A 19,217-nucleotide genomic window follows, 5' to 3' on the forward strand; every position below is an offset into this window, starting at 1 on the left:
TCACTTTTAACATTTAAAAAAAACTTGAGCAGGTACATGGATGGAGCGTGTATGGAGGGATATGGGCCAGTTGTGGGTTAGTGGGACTAGGCAGAAAAATGGTTCAGCACAGCCAAGAAGGGCCAAAAGGCCTGTTTCTGTGCTGTAATGTTCTATGGTTCTGTCAAGGTCAGGTCGAGTTCCTTCGGGATTATATCGCCAGATTTACTTTGCATTTTCCTTAGTGAATAAAATATTTTAACTATTTCATAAATAGCTTCATTCTTAAACGAGGTGGTAAGAATGAATATAAATTATTGTTGCATAAGGTAAGCATGTCCATTTTCTGTTTTTGCCATTCAGGTTTTACTTTTAGCTGATTCTATAATGGTTAAAAGTTGATGCTGCATTCATCTTAGAACACTAAGAAAAAGATGTTTGCGATTTCCCTTATCTCAATTTCTAATTTTTTTTCTTTTATGTTTATGTAAAATTGGCTGCTAATCTTTATATGTAGACTAGATTCATAAAATGATCCAGTAGCTGATCAAGCATTTTGCCACTCGTCCTCTACATTTTGCTACTTTTGAGATTTGACATTTACAAAGTATTGCTTAGGAATATGTGCAGAGCATTCTTGATGGGCTGAATGGGTTAGTTCTGCTCCAATGTCATGATCATATAGAAACGTTTCCTAGGTTGACAACTGTCTCAGATTAGATATTTCACCTCTACTGTGGTTTAGCATTGTCTGTCTTTACATGAATTCTTGAGCCAGTGCAATAAACGTCTGTTTGTACACTCAGTAAGATACAAGTGGGGGGGGGGGGGAAGGAAAGGGGTTACTACTATGTTCTTATCACAGTTAGCTTAGTATGACATCTTTCTAACTCCCAATTCTTTGTCTGTGAGCCTTCATTGAAAGCTTGCAACATTATTGGTGCAGAGATGTTGTAAATATTGGAAAAGATTAATTAAAGTAAGGATTCACAATATTGGCCTTAAGCAGATTACTGTTTGGGATCACAGTGCTTGCTTCAGGTTACTGAATGCTCTTGATACTGTCTATCTTTGACTAAAGGCAGATAATTGTACTTTCTGATAGCCAGGGCAGTGCAGTACTGAATGCAGGAGTTCTGTTCCTTCTGGTATTCCTCAACCTGTATGTGATTGGAAGACAGGGGCGACTGAAAAAGGGAGAGGTCGTTGCCAGACTACAAGAAATCATCAAGAAGCTAAACGGTGAATAAACTCAAACATTTATTGGATCTGATAACCATTCTGAACAAGAAAATAAGTGGGGCATTGTGCAGTGCAACCCCAGCAAAGGGACCATTCCCTTTTAAAAACTCTAAGCCCTACTCATAGAACCATAGAACACTACAGCACAGTACAGGCCCTTCAGCCCTCCATGTTGTGCCAATCCATATAATCTTAAAAAAAGTACTAAACCCACACTACCCCATAACCCTCCATTTTTTTTTCCATTTCCAAGTGGTGTCATTTGAAGAGCCATCTAGAATAAGCACCCTCAGAATTGCAGTAATGGGCTCCTGAACTGTTAATGCAGTGCAGTCATCACTTTATATTTGTTCCTGGTTTTCCTGAAGTTTGAGTTGAGTTTGCCAACCCTGCCCTGCTTTAATCCATTCTCTGTATTAGCAAAAATAACATTCCCATGCGCTTGTCAATAAGCCTTAGACTCTTTACATTAAAAATGATGCCTATTTATCTTGCATTTTTCTCTGTGCCAAATCTATGTCTACTCTGCCTATTGGACAGATTTAATTTTCTTATAACTAATTCTACAATCCCTCCAGTTGTATATTCACCGTGCCCCTGTCTTCTACCAAATCCTTTGTAGCCTCCTCCAAAGCACCACCAGAGAATCTCTGCCCAATGATGATGGACCCTTTCAGAAGAAACTCTGTAGTTCCTACCTTCTCCAGAAACAGTGATTCTGAAATCTGAAGCCCTCCCTCCTACACCCCTCTTGTCACCCATTCATTTGTACTATAATTGTATTCCTATATAACGGTATACAACACTTGAAGTATTCCAGAGAATACAACATTGGGCATCCTTGCTGTTCAATCAGGACTTTATTCCTCTTATCCACATTGTTCATACCATAGTATGTCAAGACCTCTGGCTATTAACCCTCCTTTCTTCAATTGTGACATCCTTGAGTCCAGGCATGTGTGTTGTCTTGCTGGTGCCAGGATCATAGAAGTACCTGTCCATTCTCTTTGGACCCTTGCTAGACTATCCAAAGTTAAATTTTGCTCTCCCATTTAACAATACTGAGAAAGTTTTGAAGTGCAATGCACCTTGATTACCTGCTTGCCTTCCTTACCTGCCTTGCAGTCACTTGTTCCCTTGAATGCATTTTTTTTAAACTGTGGGATGGCCATTTCTAAAAACATGCTATTTTTGTAACTTGCACCCTCAATGTACCCCCTGTGTTGTTCAAACTATTTTGAAATTGTATTTTTATACATAATACATTGAGAATGTTCAAAACAGATAGCTTTTATGAATGCCCGATTAAATAATGTTTAAAACTCCTATTTTTTTATTTGTGTGAAGTAAAAGTTAGTTTTAATTTCTAATTTATGTCTTCTTCAATGTTTGCAGAAACTCTTGTGGGTAATGAGGATTTGAAATGGGAGAATACATCATACCCAGACCTCTTTATGCCATCTGCTCCATCCTGGTCACTCCACTGGGCCTATAGAGATGGGCATCTGGTTAATCTTCCTGTCTGTTTGTTAGTGGAAGGTGATATCATTGCACTAAGACCAGGTCAAGAGTCCTTTGCTTCTTTGAGAGGTATTAAGGTAAACTTAGCTATTTTCCTTTATTTATGTGCATCAGTCTTGAAAATTTGTCTTGTGTACTGGGTGGTGATAAGTGTGTTGTCACTCTTTCAAAGAGGAGACAGTGAGGGGTTGGTGGGAGTGGGAAGGAAAAAAGATATAACCTAGAATGAGCAAGAGGATAAAACATGAAAAGAATAGGACCTATCAAGTGTGACAGTGGGAAAGTGTGTATGGAACCAGAGGAAGTAGCAGAGGTACTTAATGAATACAGTCGGCCCTCCTTATCCGTGGGTTCCGCATGCACGGATTCAACCAACCACGGATCGAGAAAACCCAGAAGTTCTCTCTCCAGCACTTGTTGTTTGAGCATGTACAGACTTTTTTTTCTTGTCATTATTCCCTAAACAATACAGTACAACAACTATTTACATAGCATTTACATTGTATTAGGTATTATAAGTAATCTAGAGATAACTTAAAGTAAATGGGAGGATGTGCATAGGTTACTGCGGATCGCGAATTGAAAAAAAAGACCGGAAGTTCTCCTAAGTCGGAACAGGTATATCCAGTATTGTTTAGTCAAATGTTTGTCTTAGTGTATAGTATATATTTTACCTTTCTATGCATATAAAACACTTAAGAAATGTATGTATTTCAATAATTAAACCACTGCGTTGCTTAGTAATAACTGTAGCTTTCATTGAGGCAGGACCTTCACGTGCTCCATTATTCTCTCTTTATCCTTTAAAATTGTTCCAATCGTTGACAGACTGTAACCTAATGCTTTTCCAATGATCAATGGCATTTCACCTCTTTCTGATCGCTTTATTGTTTCCACTTATTTTCAATTTTGATCGTTTTCCAGAACAGAAACACTGTGGGCAGCGGGTCCCGAGCTCCGCCAGGTCCTAAAGTCCACCGATTTGAACATCCACGGTTTTTGGTATCCACGAGGGGTTCCAGAACCAATCCTCCACAGAAAAGGAGGGCCTACTGTACTTCAGTATTCACTATAGAAAAGGATCTTGATGATTGTAGTGATGACTTGCAGTAGACTGAAAAGTTTGAGCATGTAGATATTAAGAAAGAGGATATGCTGGAACTTTTGGAAAGCATCAAGTTGGATAAGTCACTGGGACCGGATGAGGTGTACCCCAGGCTACTGTGGGAGGCAAGGGAGGAGATTGCTGAGCCTCTGGCGATGATCATTGCATCATCAATGGGGACAGGAGAGGTCCCGCAGGATTGGAGGGTTGTGGATATTGTTCCTTTATTCAAGAAAAGGAATAGAGATAGCCCAGGAAATTATAGACCAGTGAATCTTCCCTCAGTGGTTGGTAAGTTGATGGAGAAGATCCTGAGAGGCAGGATTTATGAACATTTGGAGAGGTATAATATGATTAGGAGTAGTCTCATGGTTTTGTCAAGGGCAGGTCGTGCCTTACAAGCCTGATAGAATTTTTTGAGGATGTGACCAGACACATTTGTGAAGGAAGAGCAGTAGATGTTGTGTATATGGATTTCAGCAAGGCATTTGATAAGGTACCCCATGCAAGGCTTATTGAGAAAGTAAGGGGGCATGGGATCCAAGGGGACATTGCTTTGTGGATCCAGAACTGGCTTGCCCACAGAAGGCAAAGAGTGGTTGTAGACGGGTCATATTCTGCATGCAGGTTGGTTACCAGTGGGGTGCCTCAGTGATCTGTTCTGGGACCCTTACTCTTCGTGATTGTTATAAATGACCTGGATGAGGAAGTGGAGGGATGGGTTCGTAAATTTGCTGATGACACAAAGGTTGGGGGTGTTGTGGATAGTGTGGAGGGCTGTCAGAGGTTACAGCGGGACATTGATAGAATGCAAAACTGGGCTGAGAAGTGGCAGATGGAGTTTAACCCAGATAAGTGTGAAGTGGTTCATTTTGGTAGGTCAAATATGATGGCAGAATATATTAATGGTAAGACTCTTGACAGTGTGGAGGATCAGAGGGATCTTGGGGTCCGAGTCCATAGGACACTCAAAACAGCTGCGCAGGTTGTCTGTGTGGTTAAGAAGGCCTTCATCAATCGTGGATTTGAATTTAGCAGCTGAGAGGCTATATAGGACCCTGGTCGGACCCTACTTGGAGTACTGTGCTCAGTTCTGGTTGCGTCACTACAGGAAGGATGTGAAAGCCATAGAAAGGGTGCAGAGGAAATTTACAAGGATGTTGCCTGGATTGGGGGGCATGCCTTATGAAGGCAGGTTGCGTGAACTTGGCCTTTTCTCCTTGGAGCGACGGAAGTTGAGAGGTGACCTGATAGAGGTGTATAAGATGATGAGAGGCATTGATCATGTGGATAGTCAAAGGCTTTTTCCCGGAGCTGAAGTGGTTGCCACAAGAGGACACACATTTAAGGTGCTGGGGAGTAGGTACAGAGGAGATGTCAGGGGTAAGTTTTTTTACTCAAGAGTGGTGAGTGCATGGAATGGGCTGCTGGCAATGGTGCTGGAGGTGGATACGATAGGGTCTTTTAAGAGACTTTTGGATATGTACATGGAGCTTAGTAAAATCGAGGGCTGTATGTAAGCCTAGTAACTTCTAAGGTAGGGACATGTTTGGCACAACTTTGTGGGCCGTAGGGCCTGTATTGTGCTGTAGGTTTTCTGTTTTTTTTATGAGCCAGTCTTTAAAATAGAAGGCATATTCATTTAGGTCAGAGTTGTGGTGTAGTTCTTTGAGGGGTTCAAGCCTTTGGAAGCAGTGTTAAGGTAGTGATGTATTGGTATTTCAGTTAATGTATGAAAAATTGTGGGTAGATCATTTATTTGACTAAATGATGGAACAGCTTTGCAGGGCAAAGTAGCTTATTACCAGTTTTTAAGTTTGTTTAAAAAAAACTGCAGTGGGGCATGGATAGGCTTGTGGAACCTGCTGATTGCTGATACTTGTGTTAAAATGTGCAGTCACTTTTGACATTAGGATTATGAAAGGAAGTAAATTTAATATAACTTTTGAGAGAAGACTTTGCCCAGATATTCAGGCACAGAAATGTTTCCATTCCAGAATACAAGGACATTGATGTTAAAAACTTTTACATCTAAAGTAATGTCTTTTATCATTTTAGTGACTTAGCCTAAACTAATTTTGTCTGCATATAAAATTGAAAAGATGCAATGTAAATTCATTAGTATGTTATAGATGAAGGAATACAGTTGCAGAAATTGAAATATGTGGGTTGATTGAGCCGTGTGACTGTAGGATTTTCTGGAAGTTATTGGTAATGGTTTACTTTCAGTCTTGAGTGAAACAAATTTAAAGCATGATCAGATAAATATTGTCATCAGAATCTCTGAACAGCATCCTGATGAAAGGAAGTGAATATTGCAAAACGTGTTAACGTGACAGAAGTGAATATTGTTCCCTGAACATCAAGAAGTAGATTGCTTAATATGACTGTATTTTATTAACATTAGTGATAACAGCTAACAATGTGTATCATTTATCTTTCTTCTTTGTGTCTGTTGCCGTTTTTTCTTGGAGCAGGATGACAAGCACATAGTACTGGAACCTGGTGATTTGTTTCCACCATTCTCTCCCCCACCAACACCCCGAGGAAAAGGAAAGAAAGGGCCCGAGGTTCCTCAACAGCATAGGCTCTTCAGAGTAGTGAGGACTCCAGTTCTTGAAAATGTTAGGTATGAGAAGTTAGTTACTCGTGTGTGAGTGAAAGTACTTCAATTTCATCTGTCAGCCTAGAGTGACTTTGTGGAATACACTAAGTTTTACAGTCACTATTTATGTATTTGATATTTGATATCTAAGTTTTTCTCTGACAAATATTATTGTATAAAGATGACTGCAGGACATAAAATAAGAAATCTGATCTGCATGCGGCTGCAGTAGACAATGCAAAACCTTGTACCTTGGATAAACAAGGAGTTGATTACATAAGCAATGCTCATGCTAAGTAGCTATATTTATCCTTTTAATTATTGTGTTGTATTGGAGAATTTATAGTTAACCAGGTGTGCAGTGTTTTTTTTAGTACAGCATGTAAGGTAGTAAATTAATTACAACAATGCTTATTAATAAACTTGACACTGGAGAATCGGTAGTTATTGTTAATTGTGTGACCCTCACAATGGAGTGGGTTTTAGCAATAATTAAAGTGAAGCACAATATCTTAATTTATTAAACCCAGATCACTTCCGCTTGGTGCATGTGTATTATTGTGGAAGTGGTGTTATAAGTGAGGGCTGTGTATACATAAAGCTGTGTTGTTCTGAGTTAACAAGTGGGTGGAAGAGAGAAGCCTGTTTCTTGAGCGTTTGGGCAGTGAGGTTGATGAAACATTTGCTCCCTTTCAGAAATGGATCATAAAGGGTACTGTACTCACTATATAGAGTAGGCCATGGAAAGTTCTAGATCATATGCTGTCAAAGAATAGAGGAGGCTCTAGACTAATCAGTACAGAGAGTAGCTGCAGGTAATGCAGGTAACAGAATAGTTCCAGCTCATGGTTCTGAGTATGGGGAATTCTATAAATTATTGTACTGTATGGTAATGGACTTCTGTGCAGTACTGAATGAATCCTAATATAAATTAAACTTTTAGACTATGTAATATAGAACTGATTAAGGAGCAGTGTGGACCAAGTTATATGATGCAAGAGACCGCAGATGTTTGAATCTAGATATCCATAGAGGAAAATGGACAGTCAACATTTCAGATAAAGATCTTTCTTCTGTACTGTCCTTTTCCCTCTGCAGGTGCTGCTTGACCTGTTGAGTTCTTCCAAGCAATGTATTGTTTAGTTAATAGTGCACTGTATAGAAGTCACTTAAACAGTTTGTTATTCTAGCTTTTGTGTCATTAATAGTACAGGGCTGTGTTATTTCAGTCCTGCTTTGTTGTCATCATAATTGAATTAATTGTCCACTGTGTAGGTAAGTGGCGAAAAAAAACCCAAAGAGGTGTTGATGAACCAGTGAAAGTGAATAGATTGAAGGGGTATGGGGAAGTAGTGGAATAAGTCGTACACAGGATTTGATTGTGTTTGCCTGCACGGCATCATCTTGGTGTTGGTTGTGTTTTGCCTATCAGGCAGAGTTTGGATCTGGCGCTCTCTCGACCGGTCACTGCACTCGATAACGAACGCTACACAGTGCAATCAGCGATGGAAAAATACACTGTTCCTTGTGTTCTGGTAAGTTCTATCACATCAGTTTACAATACAGAGATGGAGAACTACTTCTACGTTGTAGGAAAATGGCTTGAACACTCATTCAACTGCCAGCAGGGATGCAATGTATTTCAAAATGTTGCATATTGTGCTCATTTAATATTTCTTTGTTACCAGAGTATTTCTCTCTCTCCCCTAAGACAGGGAAAAGTTAAAATTCCAGCTTCCAAACCTGTTTTCCAGGTTTTCATTGTATCCTTTAGTGTGCATAGCCAAAGGACCATTTGAATCCAAAATAGCAGGCCTCCTTGTTTCACAGCAGACTAGATATATAACATGTATATTTCAAGTATTTTTTTCTCTTTGCATTAATTTTTGCTAAGGAGTGGTGCAGTTGTGTAGCAAGTGAAACTACTGCCTCACAGCTCCATTAATCCAGGATTTCTTCTGACCTCAGTTCTGTCTATGTGGAGTTTGCATGGTCTCCCTGGGGTGGTATGTGTTTCTTCTAGATTTCCTCCCACATTCCAATAGCCTGCTACTTGGTAGGTTAATTGACCATCAATTTATCCCAGTAGATGGAAGGACATTTAATGTGTAAAGAGAATACAGGCAGTCCCCAGGTTATGACAGAGTTCCGATTCTGAGAACTATTTATAAGCTGAAATGAAAAGAAACCACATGTGGGAGAGGATCAGAGAAACAGCCGTGTTGGGAGAGTGAGCAGGCTCAGGAAGAGTGGCTTTCAGCCAGTTTCATTGACTCAATCAGTGGGTCTGCTCAGTTCAATCAGGTCCCGATTGTAGTTAGGAATGGGATGAGAAGGGACACGAAATATCCTATTCCAACTGGCAGAAGATGTATGCAGCATCTGACAAGTTAGTCATTTTATTCCCAGTTGGAGCTGTGGATTATAGGAATATAAGTGAAGGGATTGGAATGGAAGGCACTGTTCCAAAGCTCAAAAGTTATGAAAATGACTAGTAATGTTTTAAGTTGGTCAGGCAGTTTAGGCTGAAATATGATTTGGTGTTTTGACTGCAAACAGCTGTTGAAAATCATTGTCAGCAATGGGAAAAATACAAAGAGAAGATAGGGGTTATGGTCCGCAAATGTTCCCTGTAAAATGAAAGCAAGTGTGCCCAATTCTATGCAATTGAGGAACATAAAGATGAGGCATAAAACAGGAAGATTTTTATTAGTACTGAGCTCTCAGCACTATAGAAGGCCTAGTGTTGCATTGAGGGTGCAGAGGTGAAATTAAAATGTCAAGCAAAAATTAGGAAATACAGGTAAAATCAAGGAAGACTACTTTTGGTTTAAATAGAGAAAAGTAAAAATAAAGAGAATAGTAGTTCCTATTTGAGACGGAAATCTATGTGAAGACAGAAAATGTAGATATTTCTAAGCAAATATTTTGAACTGCTGAAGAGGGGTTGATTATACAAACATTGACATTGAGCAAGAAGCAATGGAAATGATGAGCAGAGTGTTCTTCATTTCAAGCTGGTATTAGAAGATGGCTAATGTATGATTTTTTTTGTAAATTGGCCTCTACTTTGCATCAGTGTTAGGCATTTTAATGGGTTCTGAGAGATAGCATAATATTTACGAAGGTCATTCAATATTGGCTTGTTAAGAGTGAGCATATCTGAGCTTAATTAACTTTTAGGACTTGACAATTAATGAGTACCGGGCACTTGGTATACTCTGTGTACATACTTGCATAACATTTGTTAAATCCAGACTGTCAGAGTTATGAAAATGTGAAAGTGCAAGGAGTCCTTGAAAATAGCATTGGATTCAAAATTGGCTGTTCGATACAGTAAAAAGAAGCAAACAAGACTAGGTGGTGTGGGGATTTACAGGGCCCATTAAGGTCCCCTTCTTGTAGTTATACTGTAGGGGTCATATATGAGATGTTTACTTGTACGATTGATAGTAAAGAAAGTGGCAAATTTAATTCTATCTTGGAAAGTGTGATAACAAACAGCATAAGGGAATTGTTGAATGGTTGGCCGTTTGGGAGTATAGATGAAAGTGGATTGTGTAGTGATGCCTAAAGAAAAGTATAGACTGTAGAATCTTGATATTTATTGCAGAGACAGAAATTAAACATTTAGCATGTGTGGATGGTACATGGAGGTCCAGAACTTGCTGTTATGGTAGAGAAAAACCCACACCACGTTTAAAAAGGACCTGCAGTAAGGCTTTAACTGACATGATTGCATATCTTGAGCCAGGTAGTGGGGAATTTGAAATAGCTCAGTTTTTGTCTAACGTGGATGTGATGGTCTCTGTAAACTTCTGAAACCCAAAACTCAAAGCCTGAATATGACCACTGATTTTGTGGTACAGTTTCACATTGAGTGTGTGTGTTTTTTTCCCTTCCTTTCTCCCTCTCACATCCGGCTGAGACTTGTGCCTTTCATGGTCTGGATCAGTTCCGTAGTGTTTCCTTGGAGACGTCTACAGATTAAAATAACCTACCCATCAAGCTAAGGAATGCAGTGCTAATCCTTCTAATAAAGGCTAAGTTCTTGATTGGTTATAAACATGATTTTATTTTATGCTGTAAAATTGCATTGGGTTGGAAACATTTTGAGTTAGTGATCTCATTGCTATAATTGGGACAGCACAGTAGCATAGCAGGTAGCATAACATTTAATAGTGCAACTGTAAATTTGGGATTCAATTCTCACCACTGCCTCTAAGGAGTTGGTTCAGTCTACCCATTACAGTGTGGGTTTCCTTCGGGTGCTCTGTTTCCTGCCACATTCCAAAGATACGTGAGTTAGGGTTAGTAAGTTGTGGGCATGCTGTGTTGGCGACGGAAGCGCGATGACACTTGTGGGCTGTCCCACTGTTGGTTTTTGACGTATGCGACCTATTTCACTTCATGCTTCACTGTGCGTGTGACAAATAAAACTAATCATTATCTTTAATTCTTAATGACTATTAATGGAAACTGTCAGATTTGTTGAAATTAAAACTAAGAGTCATTATAGTGTGGAATTCTGGGAAAAAAATGTATCCAGAAAGTTTAGGATGTTAAGGTCATTGTGTGGAGTAGTTAGGACATCTGATATAGATCTACACACAAGGTAGGGGGGAACAGCATGTGTGTATTGTTAAATGCATGTCTCTAGAGGCTTATGTTCAGCAGGAAACACATAAATCAATTTATGTGCTGAACTGAGTTTTTATGCGGCTTAGTAGTGATGGTACAATTGTCAACTGTCACGGCTTATCACTTGGCTCAGATTGAAGGAAGATTGCTTTTGGATCACTATGTTCTGGATCTTGTACTCTCCCCAGAAAACAAATATAAAAATCCACACCACCTCTGGAGTTCTGAGGGAGTATTACATTGTTATTCTTTGACATGACGCATTGTATTGCATGCTCTTTCAGCAGTTGACATTATTTTGCACAGTCTACACAAAATGGGAGAGGAACTCAGCAGGTCAGACAACATCTATGGAGGGAAATACACAGTCGATGTTTCAGACGAAGAAAGGAAAGGAATGGGGGGAAGCTAGAATGAGGTGTGGAGGGGGGAGGACTTGCCCATCACCTCCCTCCCTTTATTCCATGGTCCACTGTCCTTTCCTATCAGATTCTTTTTCAGCCCTCTACTTCTTAGACCTATCACCACCTGCTTCTCACATAATCACCCACCCTCAATTCCCCCTCACATGGTCACGTGTACTCTTTACTTTCTTACCTTCTAATTGTTGTCTCTCCCTTGATCCTTTCTGGTCCTGATGAAGAGTCTCAATCTGAACTGCTTATTTCCCTCCTTAGATGCTGCCTGACTTGCTGAGTTCCTCTAGCATTTTGTGTCTCATTCAGGATTTCCAGCATCAGCAAAATCTGTTGTCTCTGACATTATTTTGGTGAATATCATATTTTTCGTTAATGCAGTAGGTGAACTGGTTTCCCAGTGTTCTTTTTGAAGCATTTACATCCAAACTGTAAAAGGTAAAAATATAGTTTTGCCCAGATGCAAGGCTAAAATTCAAAGCAAATAGAGATTTTGTGCAGCCTCATTCTTGGAGGATATAGTCTGCTGTTGATTTGCGCTGCGGTCGAGTAAGACTGACCATAAATAGAAGTGTTCCAATGCTAGTTACAGTGTGCATTATAATGTGTCCGCAACTCAAGTGAAATAACTAGTGTGTTATATCTTGATGCCTCCTTTGGTCAGGGTTGACCACTGTCTGGATACACAAGCCTGGGCAGTACAATATAAAGAGCAAGCTGTTGCCCATGTAGCAAGCTCCTCTCCTCTCCTCCCCTCCCCCCCCCAATGTATCTGATGAACCCAAAGGAAGAGCAGAGACTGATACAGGATGGCACCAGCTGCACTGCAGGAGTTTCCAGTCGGCATTGAACTCAATGTAGGACAGCCTTAGGAACTCTGATTCTGGACTTTTCCCCTTGGCTTTACTCCCAAAGCCTTCCACTAGGCTGCAGAGTTTCCCTTCTCCTAAATGAGCTGCCAACCACAGTTAATGAGCCCCATCTGCCCAAAGTGACTGGTTATAAGGTGCCAGCAACCTTCCTTTGCCCCTTCTCATGTCAGTAAAAACAGTTCCACAGCTAAGCCACATGTGGAGGCCGGAACTGGACTTGGTTGTCAGAGACTATTTGAGGTGCACTTGTTGGGAGCATTTAATAAGTTAGTGGGTGCTTATTTCCATTACCCCCCTCCCCCAGCTATAATAACCTAAGGAACCTTGATTATATCATTGCAGAATAAATGATGAGGGGTATTAATTGCAAATGTCTGGTGAAGTTTCATCGAGCGGTTAAATTTCTAACATGATTTAAAATAATGCTGAAATCAGTTTCATAATTGGTCTTGGTTAGTTTGGCCAGCAATTGGGTTCTCCTACCTTGTAGTATGATGAAGGGTTTCTTATTAATAGGGATTTTTATCGACAGTTTTTTTTTTGTTGTAGGTTGCATTTCTGATTACAAATACTGTGCGGTTTGCACTTGATGCTCCTGGAATAAGCAACTGGAAATTTACCTTCTTCCAACTTCAGGTAATCTTATCTTTAAGTTGCGGTAAAGCTTGTGCTATTCTTGATAATCCCGAAGTTTGGCATTTAATGTCTCCCAGCAAGTCTTAAGTGCATTATTTGTTGGGCTGTTATTTCAGTGGTTTGCTCATAAGCCACACTGCACAGAAAGGTATAACATCAGTTTTTAAGGCAAATGAATCTCTGAGTCCTGTATCTCTAGATCACATACATAACGGAGGATTTCATACTGCTGCTGTTAGGGGCAAATATGAGGAGCTCAGTATATCCTGATTAATTTAACCCAGCTAAAATAAAATTAACTTTATTGTGAGATATATTTGAGAGCTAACTGGCAGTTATTTGTGTGTTTATATGCCAGTCTCTGTAATTCATTGTTTTTAGATGTGTTACGAACCCCGTAACTGGGTTACTTACCAGCAAAGATAGAGAGGTCCGTTGAAGTCTGATGGTACTATTTTTAACAGTATTTATTAGTAAAAATACACAAAAATAATATCAATGCAAACATACAGATAATAACGTCGTCAATACTAAATCTAAAAGTGCGGGTATAATAATAATCAATAAGAAATAGCTCTATCGTTGTCTAGGGGATAATGTATTGTCCGATGGAAATATAAAAGTCACTCAGTTCATACAGGCTTCAGCCTTTGGGGACCGCTGGGTTTTCAATTGTTGGAGAGAGAGAGAGGGTTTGAGAATAGAAACTTGCCAGCTTTCCTTTATCCGCTCTTGATCCGTATTCGTCCTTTAGCGAGGCTGTTCCGTGGAGGACTTGTCATCCGGGCAAGGATGGACACAAACACAAGCCTCCACCGGTCTCATACGTTTCTCCTGGTGTGTCTAAAGGGGTTGTTCCCCAGACCCTCTTTTATCCTTACGGGGTCTCAGATGTCAATCAGGTTGGGATGATGCAATCCCTCAACCAGCCCACTCTGGTCATTCCCTGAGGGCTTCAATGAATAGTACAGTACTCAATACACAATTCCGTCTCCAAGAGACAATAGCCGTTATCAATGGTTCCGCCTTGCTGAAGCCAGGAGACATTCCAACCCCTGTGTATTCTGGACGTCTCTCTCTCTCTTTTCCTGGGTCCCAGACCCAAATTAATAGCGATCTTGCGATTCTCAAAAAGGAGGGGGCTACTTTGTATCCTTCGGCCCCTCAGAGTTGTGGCACATTCGTAACAGATGTATTTTGAAGATTTTTAAAGTTTAACTGGAGACTCTTTAGTTACGGTGTCCTGATATTCTTTTTGTGCCTGTCTGCCTGCATGTTTGTTGACTAGTCTTTGAGGCAGCTCTTATCATTTTTTATATGTGTCCCAAGATCTCAGAAAGGAGGACTTTCTGGGTTAACTAGGTAGGATTTGCCTCTGGTAATCCAATATCAGGTTCTGAATTTGTGAATTTTTACAACTGAGCCATTTTGAGGCATTAAGAACTAATCGTACTGAAGTCCTCTTGAAGATGGCAGATATATTTTTGCTAAAGGATATTAATGATCAGAATGCTTTAACTTTTTAGAATAATGTTCTCTGTTATTGGCGGAGAATAACTAATCTAATTAATTGACATTAAATCCAATTATTTTTGTAGTGTATATGAACCTGTGTTCGGATCAATACCTTAAGAATGCTATTCCCAAGACATAACATCACTACTGAGTTGTCTCCTGCTTGTATCCTTGCTTCCGTAATAATTTCCATTCACAAGTGATGCTGTTTGCTGATTTTGATCTTAATGGGGACATGTGTGTGTATTGAAGAAGATAATTATAGTTTGCAATGATTATTTTTTATGTTTAGGTGAATGGCGTTCTGCCAATTCTTCCCTTGTTCTTCCCTGTGGTGTGGGTGTTGGTCACAGCCTATGGAGAAGCTAGAGTTCTGGCACAGTTCAGCAAGGCTCCTCCTGTTGGCCTGGTAAGTTTTCTCCTGTCTCAAACAGTGGATGCCAATATCTTAGATAGGTGCAGAGGAGGCCAAAGCTTGCTGACATCATTTTAAACAAACTTTTAATAGCCTTTCTTGATGAACATTCAAAATAGTTAAAGCTTTTGTGGATATAGCTATATAAATTTAGATCTGCTTTGTGAAATCATTGCTCATTAATTAAATTGATACAGAAAATTTGTTGTATTTGTGGGATGAAAATATATCCCTAGATCAGGCAGGAATGTCTATTCAAGGATGCTGTGATAGTTTGTCAAAGTTCTTGGACCTGATAAGGAGTGTATCTGAATGTGTTTATATTGTGTGGAGTTTATAGTTCCACCGTCTGGTCGTGAAGGGTGCTATGTGAGTAGCCTGTGTTGGGTGTTAATCCCAGATTGCCTGAACTTGCTGAATTTTAGGAATCCCAAAAGGTAACTTCTTCAAGATGGAAGATTAATATATTTTCGATAATGTGTTCAGGTTAATAATGTGTACAGTGCAGGAGCAGGCTATTCTGATTCAAGTTGATATACAAATGCAAAATAATAGAAATGCTCAGCAGGTCTAATAGTGTCAGTGGAGATAGAAAAAGTGAATTAACTCATTAGGACAATTGCCTTTTGTCAGTCAAGCTTATTATCATATGGACAAGTGCATGTATCCATGGGTGCAGTGAAAACTTATTTGCAGCGTCAACACAGGCACATAACATCAAATAAGCAGCATTCAACAGAAAAATAAATTATATACAATATTTTACATGAAAATGTAATTTGAACAAAAAATGCCCATTTTGGTGCAAATTAGTCAGATTCTTTGTGTTGCACTGCTAAACTGTAGCTAAATATAATGTAGATTACTAATTTAACCATTGATCACTAGTTTTGATACTCCATGTTACTGGGGTGTGAGTTCAGTAATTCAACTTGCTATTTACTGATGTTTCTTTCCATGCAGTTGGCGAAATTCTCGGAGGATACACTCAGCAGTTACACAGAAGTGGTTTCCTCAAAGGTAGAGTCTTTTGGTTACACCAAGCTCCAGGCTTTCTTGGGTTCTGAATCTACATTCATCTGATGCAATCTTTCATTTAGGTTTTGTTGTGAAGCAAAGCATGTGTTGTAGAAGATGGGGTGAAGAAATATGTATTTCTCAATAATACTTGGTATTTTCCTTGACAACTATTACCAACCTTGTATTTCAGTCAGATTCATATTTCATTCTGTGTGCTCTTGTTTTCCTTGTATCCAACCAAGTTGGTTGCTGACAATCTTACTGGGATGTAAAGTGCCTGTGGTTAAAACCCTTCTGCAAGTGTGGCAGTGTGGTGACCAATTACAATGTGGAATTTAATTTCCCATTCTATCCAGAATTGTCATTTGAACAGTGTGAAATCACATGTCTGCCACAAGAGCTATGGCCTTGGACAGAGCATTGAAAAATTGCATAAATTATTTATCAGATTTTATAATGTTGCCCATTTATACCTCTGTGAATGGCTAAACCCCTACTGTAATCCTTCCTCCCTGGGATCAAGCTCTTGGATTACCCATGGAGGAAGGAACTTTTTCTTTTAAAAAATGGTCCTAAACCAAGTTAAGATTTTGACATTTCTTATATTTTATTTTGGAATTGCTAATGCACTTCAGCTAGATGCCAGCTCCAGCTGTCTGGTTGTTTAAATATTTTTGATATTATTTTACAGACTGAAAGAAATCAAGGAAGATAATGTGATGTGACCTACCTATGCAACTGCTTTGATTGCATTTTTTCTTATATTTGGAACGAGAAAGAAAAATGTGTAATATCATACTCATAATGAGGATGTCTGTGGGAACTTTATAAACAATATTCTGCATAATCTCTTACAATTTTCTCCTCATTACTCAGTCAAGTTTCTGGAATATATTTTGCTAGTTCTGCAGAATAAGGGGCAAAAGAATGCTGTTTTAAATTATGAGCAGCCCTGTTCTTGAGTTTAGAGCTATCCAGATAATGACATGGAGAGAGCATTTGTGAGAATGATTTGCAAAAGAAGTGTTGATGGATTTAGAGTGATTGGCTTGAGCCAAGGGATTGGGTGCTGCAGTCTGAATGGAGAGGCTGTGAACTGAAGGGGATCTGGTGATCATCAAAGGGGAGGCAGGAGCCTGCATTTTCCACTTTTTCTATGGGAAATGCAATAGCTGTTGAATAACCATAATATAAATTTCCCAAATATTTCAGTAATGCAGATATTTTGTATGTGCACCAGAATGTTTTTTTTTTTTGAGGGGGGGGGGGCAGGAATGCTCCTGTTTTCTGTTCTGTACTTGGTTAAATATTGATCTTCCACAACAGGAAATGATGCTCTGTATTTGGAGTCACTTCTGGTCACTACTGCGAGGAAAATCTCTTACCCTCTGCTACACTTCTAGTCTGCTTCAGAACTTGGGCTCTGTAACGGTCAGTACATTTATCTGAGCATGTTGTAAAATTGGTGTAATTAACTCACATTTTTTTATGACATAAGCCATTTGGTCTGTCAGATCTTTGCTAGCTGTCACAATATTTTCATCAGTTCCATTGCCCCATATATTTCCCTGTAACCTATCTCAAGTGCCTTCGGATTTTGCTGCTATCCTGGAAGCACTGTTTACATTAGCTAATAGCCCAACAACCCGTAAATATGAAGGAACTGGAGCACCTGGGAAAAAACTAACTAATCACAGGGAAAATATGATAACTCCATAGGAAAGAAATCCAAAATCATAATTTCATCCCCATTTCTAGGAGTTGTAATGATGTTCTTTGAACATAGAACATAGAATAGTACAGCACAGTACAGGCCCTTCGACTCACAATGCTGTGCCGACCCTTAAACCCTGCCTCCCATATAACCCTCAACCTTAAATTCCTCCATATACCTGTCTAGTAGTCTCTTAAATTTCACTAGTGTGTCTGCCTCCACCACTGACTCAGGCAGTGCATTCCATGCACCAACCACTCTGAGTAAAAAACCTTCCTCTAATATCCCCCTTGAACTTTGCTCCCATTACCTTGAAGCCATCTCCTCTTGTATTGAGCAGTGGTGCCCTGGGGAAGAGGCGCTGGCTATCCACTCTATCTATTCCTCTTAATATCTTGTATACCTTTTATCATGTCTCCTCTCATCCTCCATCTCTCCAGAGAGTAAAGCTTCATTCAGCTGCGTCATTACCCCGCGACTCTTAAATTCTATCCCTCGACTTATGAAAGCTAACACTCCATAAGCTTTCTTAACTACCCTATCTACCTGTGAGGAACTTTCAGGAATCTGTGGACATGTACCCCCAGATCCCTCTGCTCCTCCTCACTACCAAGTATCCTGCCATTTACTTCGTACTCTGCCTTGGAGTTTGTCCTTCCAAAGTGTACCACCTCACACTTCTCCTGGTTGAACTCCATCCGCCACTTCTCAACCCACATCTGCAGCCTATCAATGACTCTCTGCAATCTTCGACAATCCTCAACACTTTTCACAACACCACCGACCTTTGTGTTGTCTGCAAACTTGCCAACTCACCCTTCTACTCCCACATCCTGGTTGTTAATAAAAATCATGAAAAGTAGAGGTCTGAGAACCAATCCTTGTGGGACACCACTAGTCACAACCCTCCAATCTGAATGTACTCCCTCTACCACGACCCTCTGCTTTCTGCAGGCAAGCCAATTCTGAATCCACCTGGCCAAACTTCCCTGGATCCCATGCCTTCTGACTTTCTGAATAAGCCTACCGTGTGGTACCTTGTCAAATGGCTTACTAAAATCCATGTAGATCCCATCCACTGCAATACCCTCATCTATATGCCTGGTCACCTCAAAGAACTCTTATCAGACTAGTTAGACACGATCTGCCCTTCACAAAGCCATGCTGACTGACCCTGATCAGACCATGATTCTCTAAATGCCCATAGAGTCTATCTCGAAGAATCTTTTCCAACAGCTTTCCCACCACAGATGTAAGGCTCACTGGTCTGTAATTACCCGGACTATCCCTTCTACCTTTTTTGAACAAGGGGGCAACATTTGCCTCCCTCCAATCCTCCGGTACCATTCCCGTGGACAACGAGGACATAAAGATCCTAGCCAGAGGCTCAGCAATCTCTTCCCTCGCCTCGTGGAGCAGCCTGGGGAATATTTCGTCAGGCCCCAGGGACTTATCTGTCCTAATGTATTTTAACAACTCCAACACCACCTCTCCCTTAATATCAACATGTTCCAGAACATCAACCTCACCCATATT

The 19,217-nt window shown here is 40.0% G+C and overlaps 1 protein-coding gene across 1 annotated transcript in view; it reads left to right on the forward strand.

Moving 5' to 3' along the window:
* The window catches only part of LOC140714922 (transmembrane protein 94-like), a 190,401-nt gene that overhangs the window by 46,866 nt on the left and 124,318 nt on the right, over positions 1–19,217 (forward strand). The window contains exons 4-11 of the mRNA XM_073026590.1: positions 1,085–1,221; positions 2,617–2,819; positions 6,325–6,476; positions 7,885–7,987; positions 12,931–13,017; positions 14,825–14,941; positions 15,911–15,967; positions 17,294–17,398. Of these exons, the coding sequence (XP_072882691.1) occupies positions 1,085–1,221; positions 2,617–2,819; positions 6,325–6,476; positions 7,885–7,987; positions 12,931–13,017; positions 14,825–14,941; positions 15,911–15,967; positions 17,294–17,398 (961 nt within the window). The remainder of the gene's footprint in view (positions 1–1,084; positions 1,222–2,616; positions 2,820–6,324; positions 6,477–7,884; positions 7,988–12,930; positions 13,018–14,824; positions 14,942–15,910; positions 15,968–17,293; positions 17,399–19,217) is intronic.

This window comes from Hemitrygon akajei, chromosome 22 (genome assembly GCF_048418815.1).
Source record: "Hemitrygon akajei chromosome 22, sHemAka1.3, whole genome shotgun sequence".
Taxonomy (NCBI): Eukaryota; Metazoa; Chordata; class Chondrichthyes; order Myliobatiformes; family Dasyatidae; genus Hemitrygon; species Hemitrygon akajei.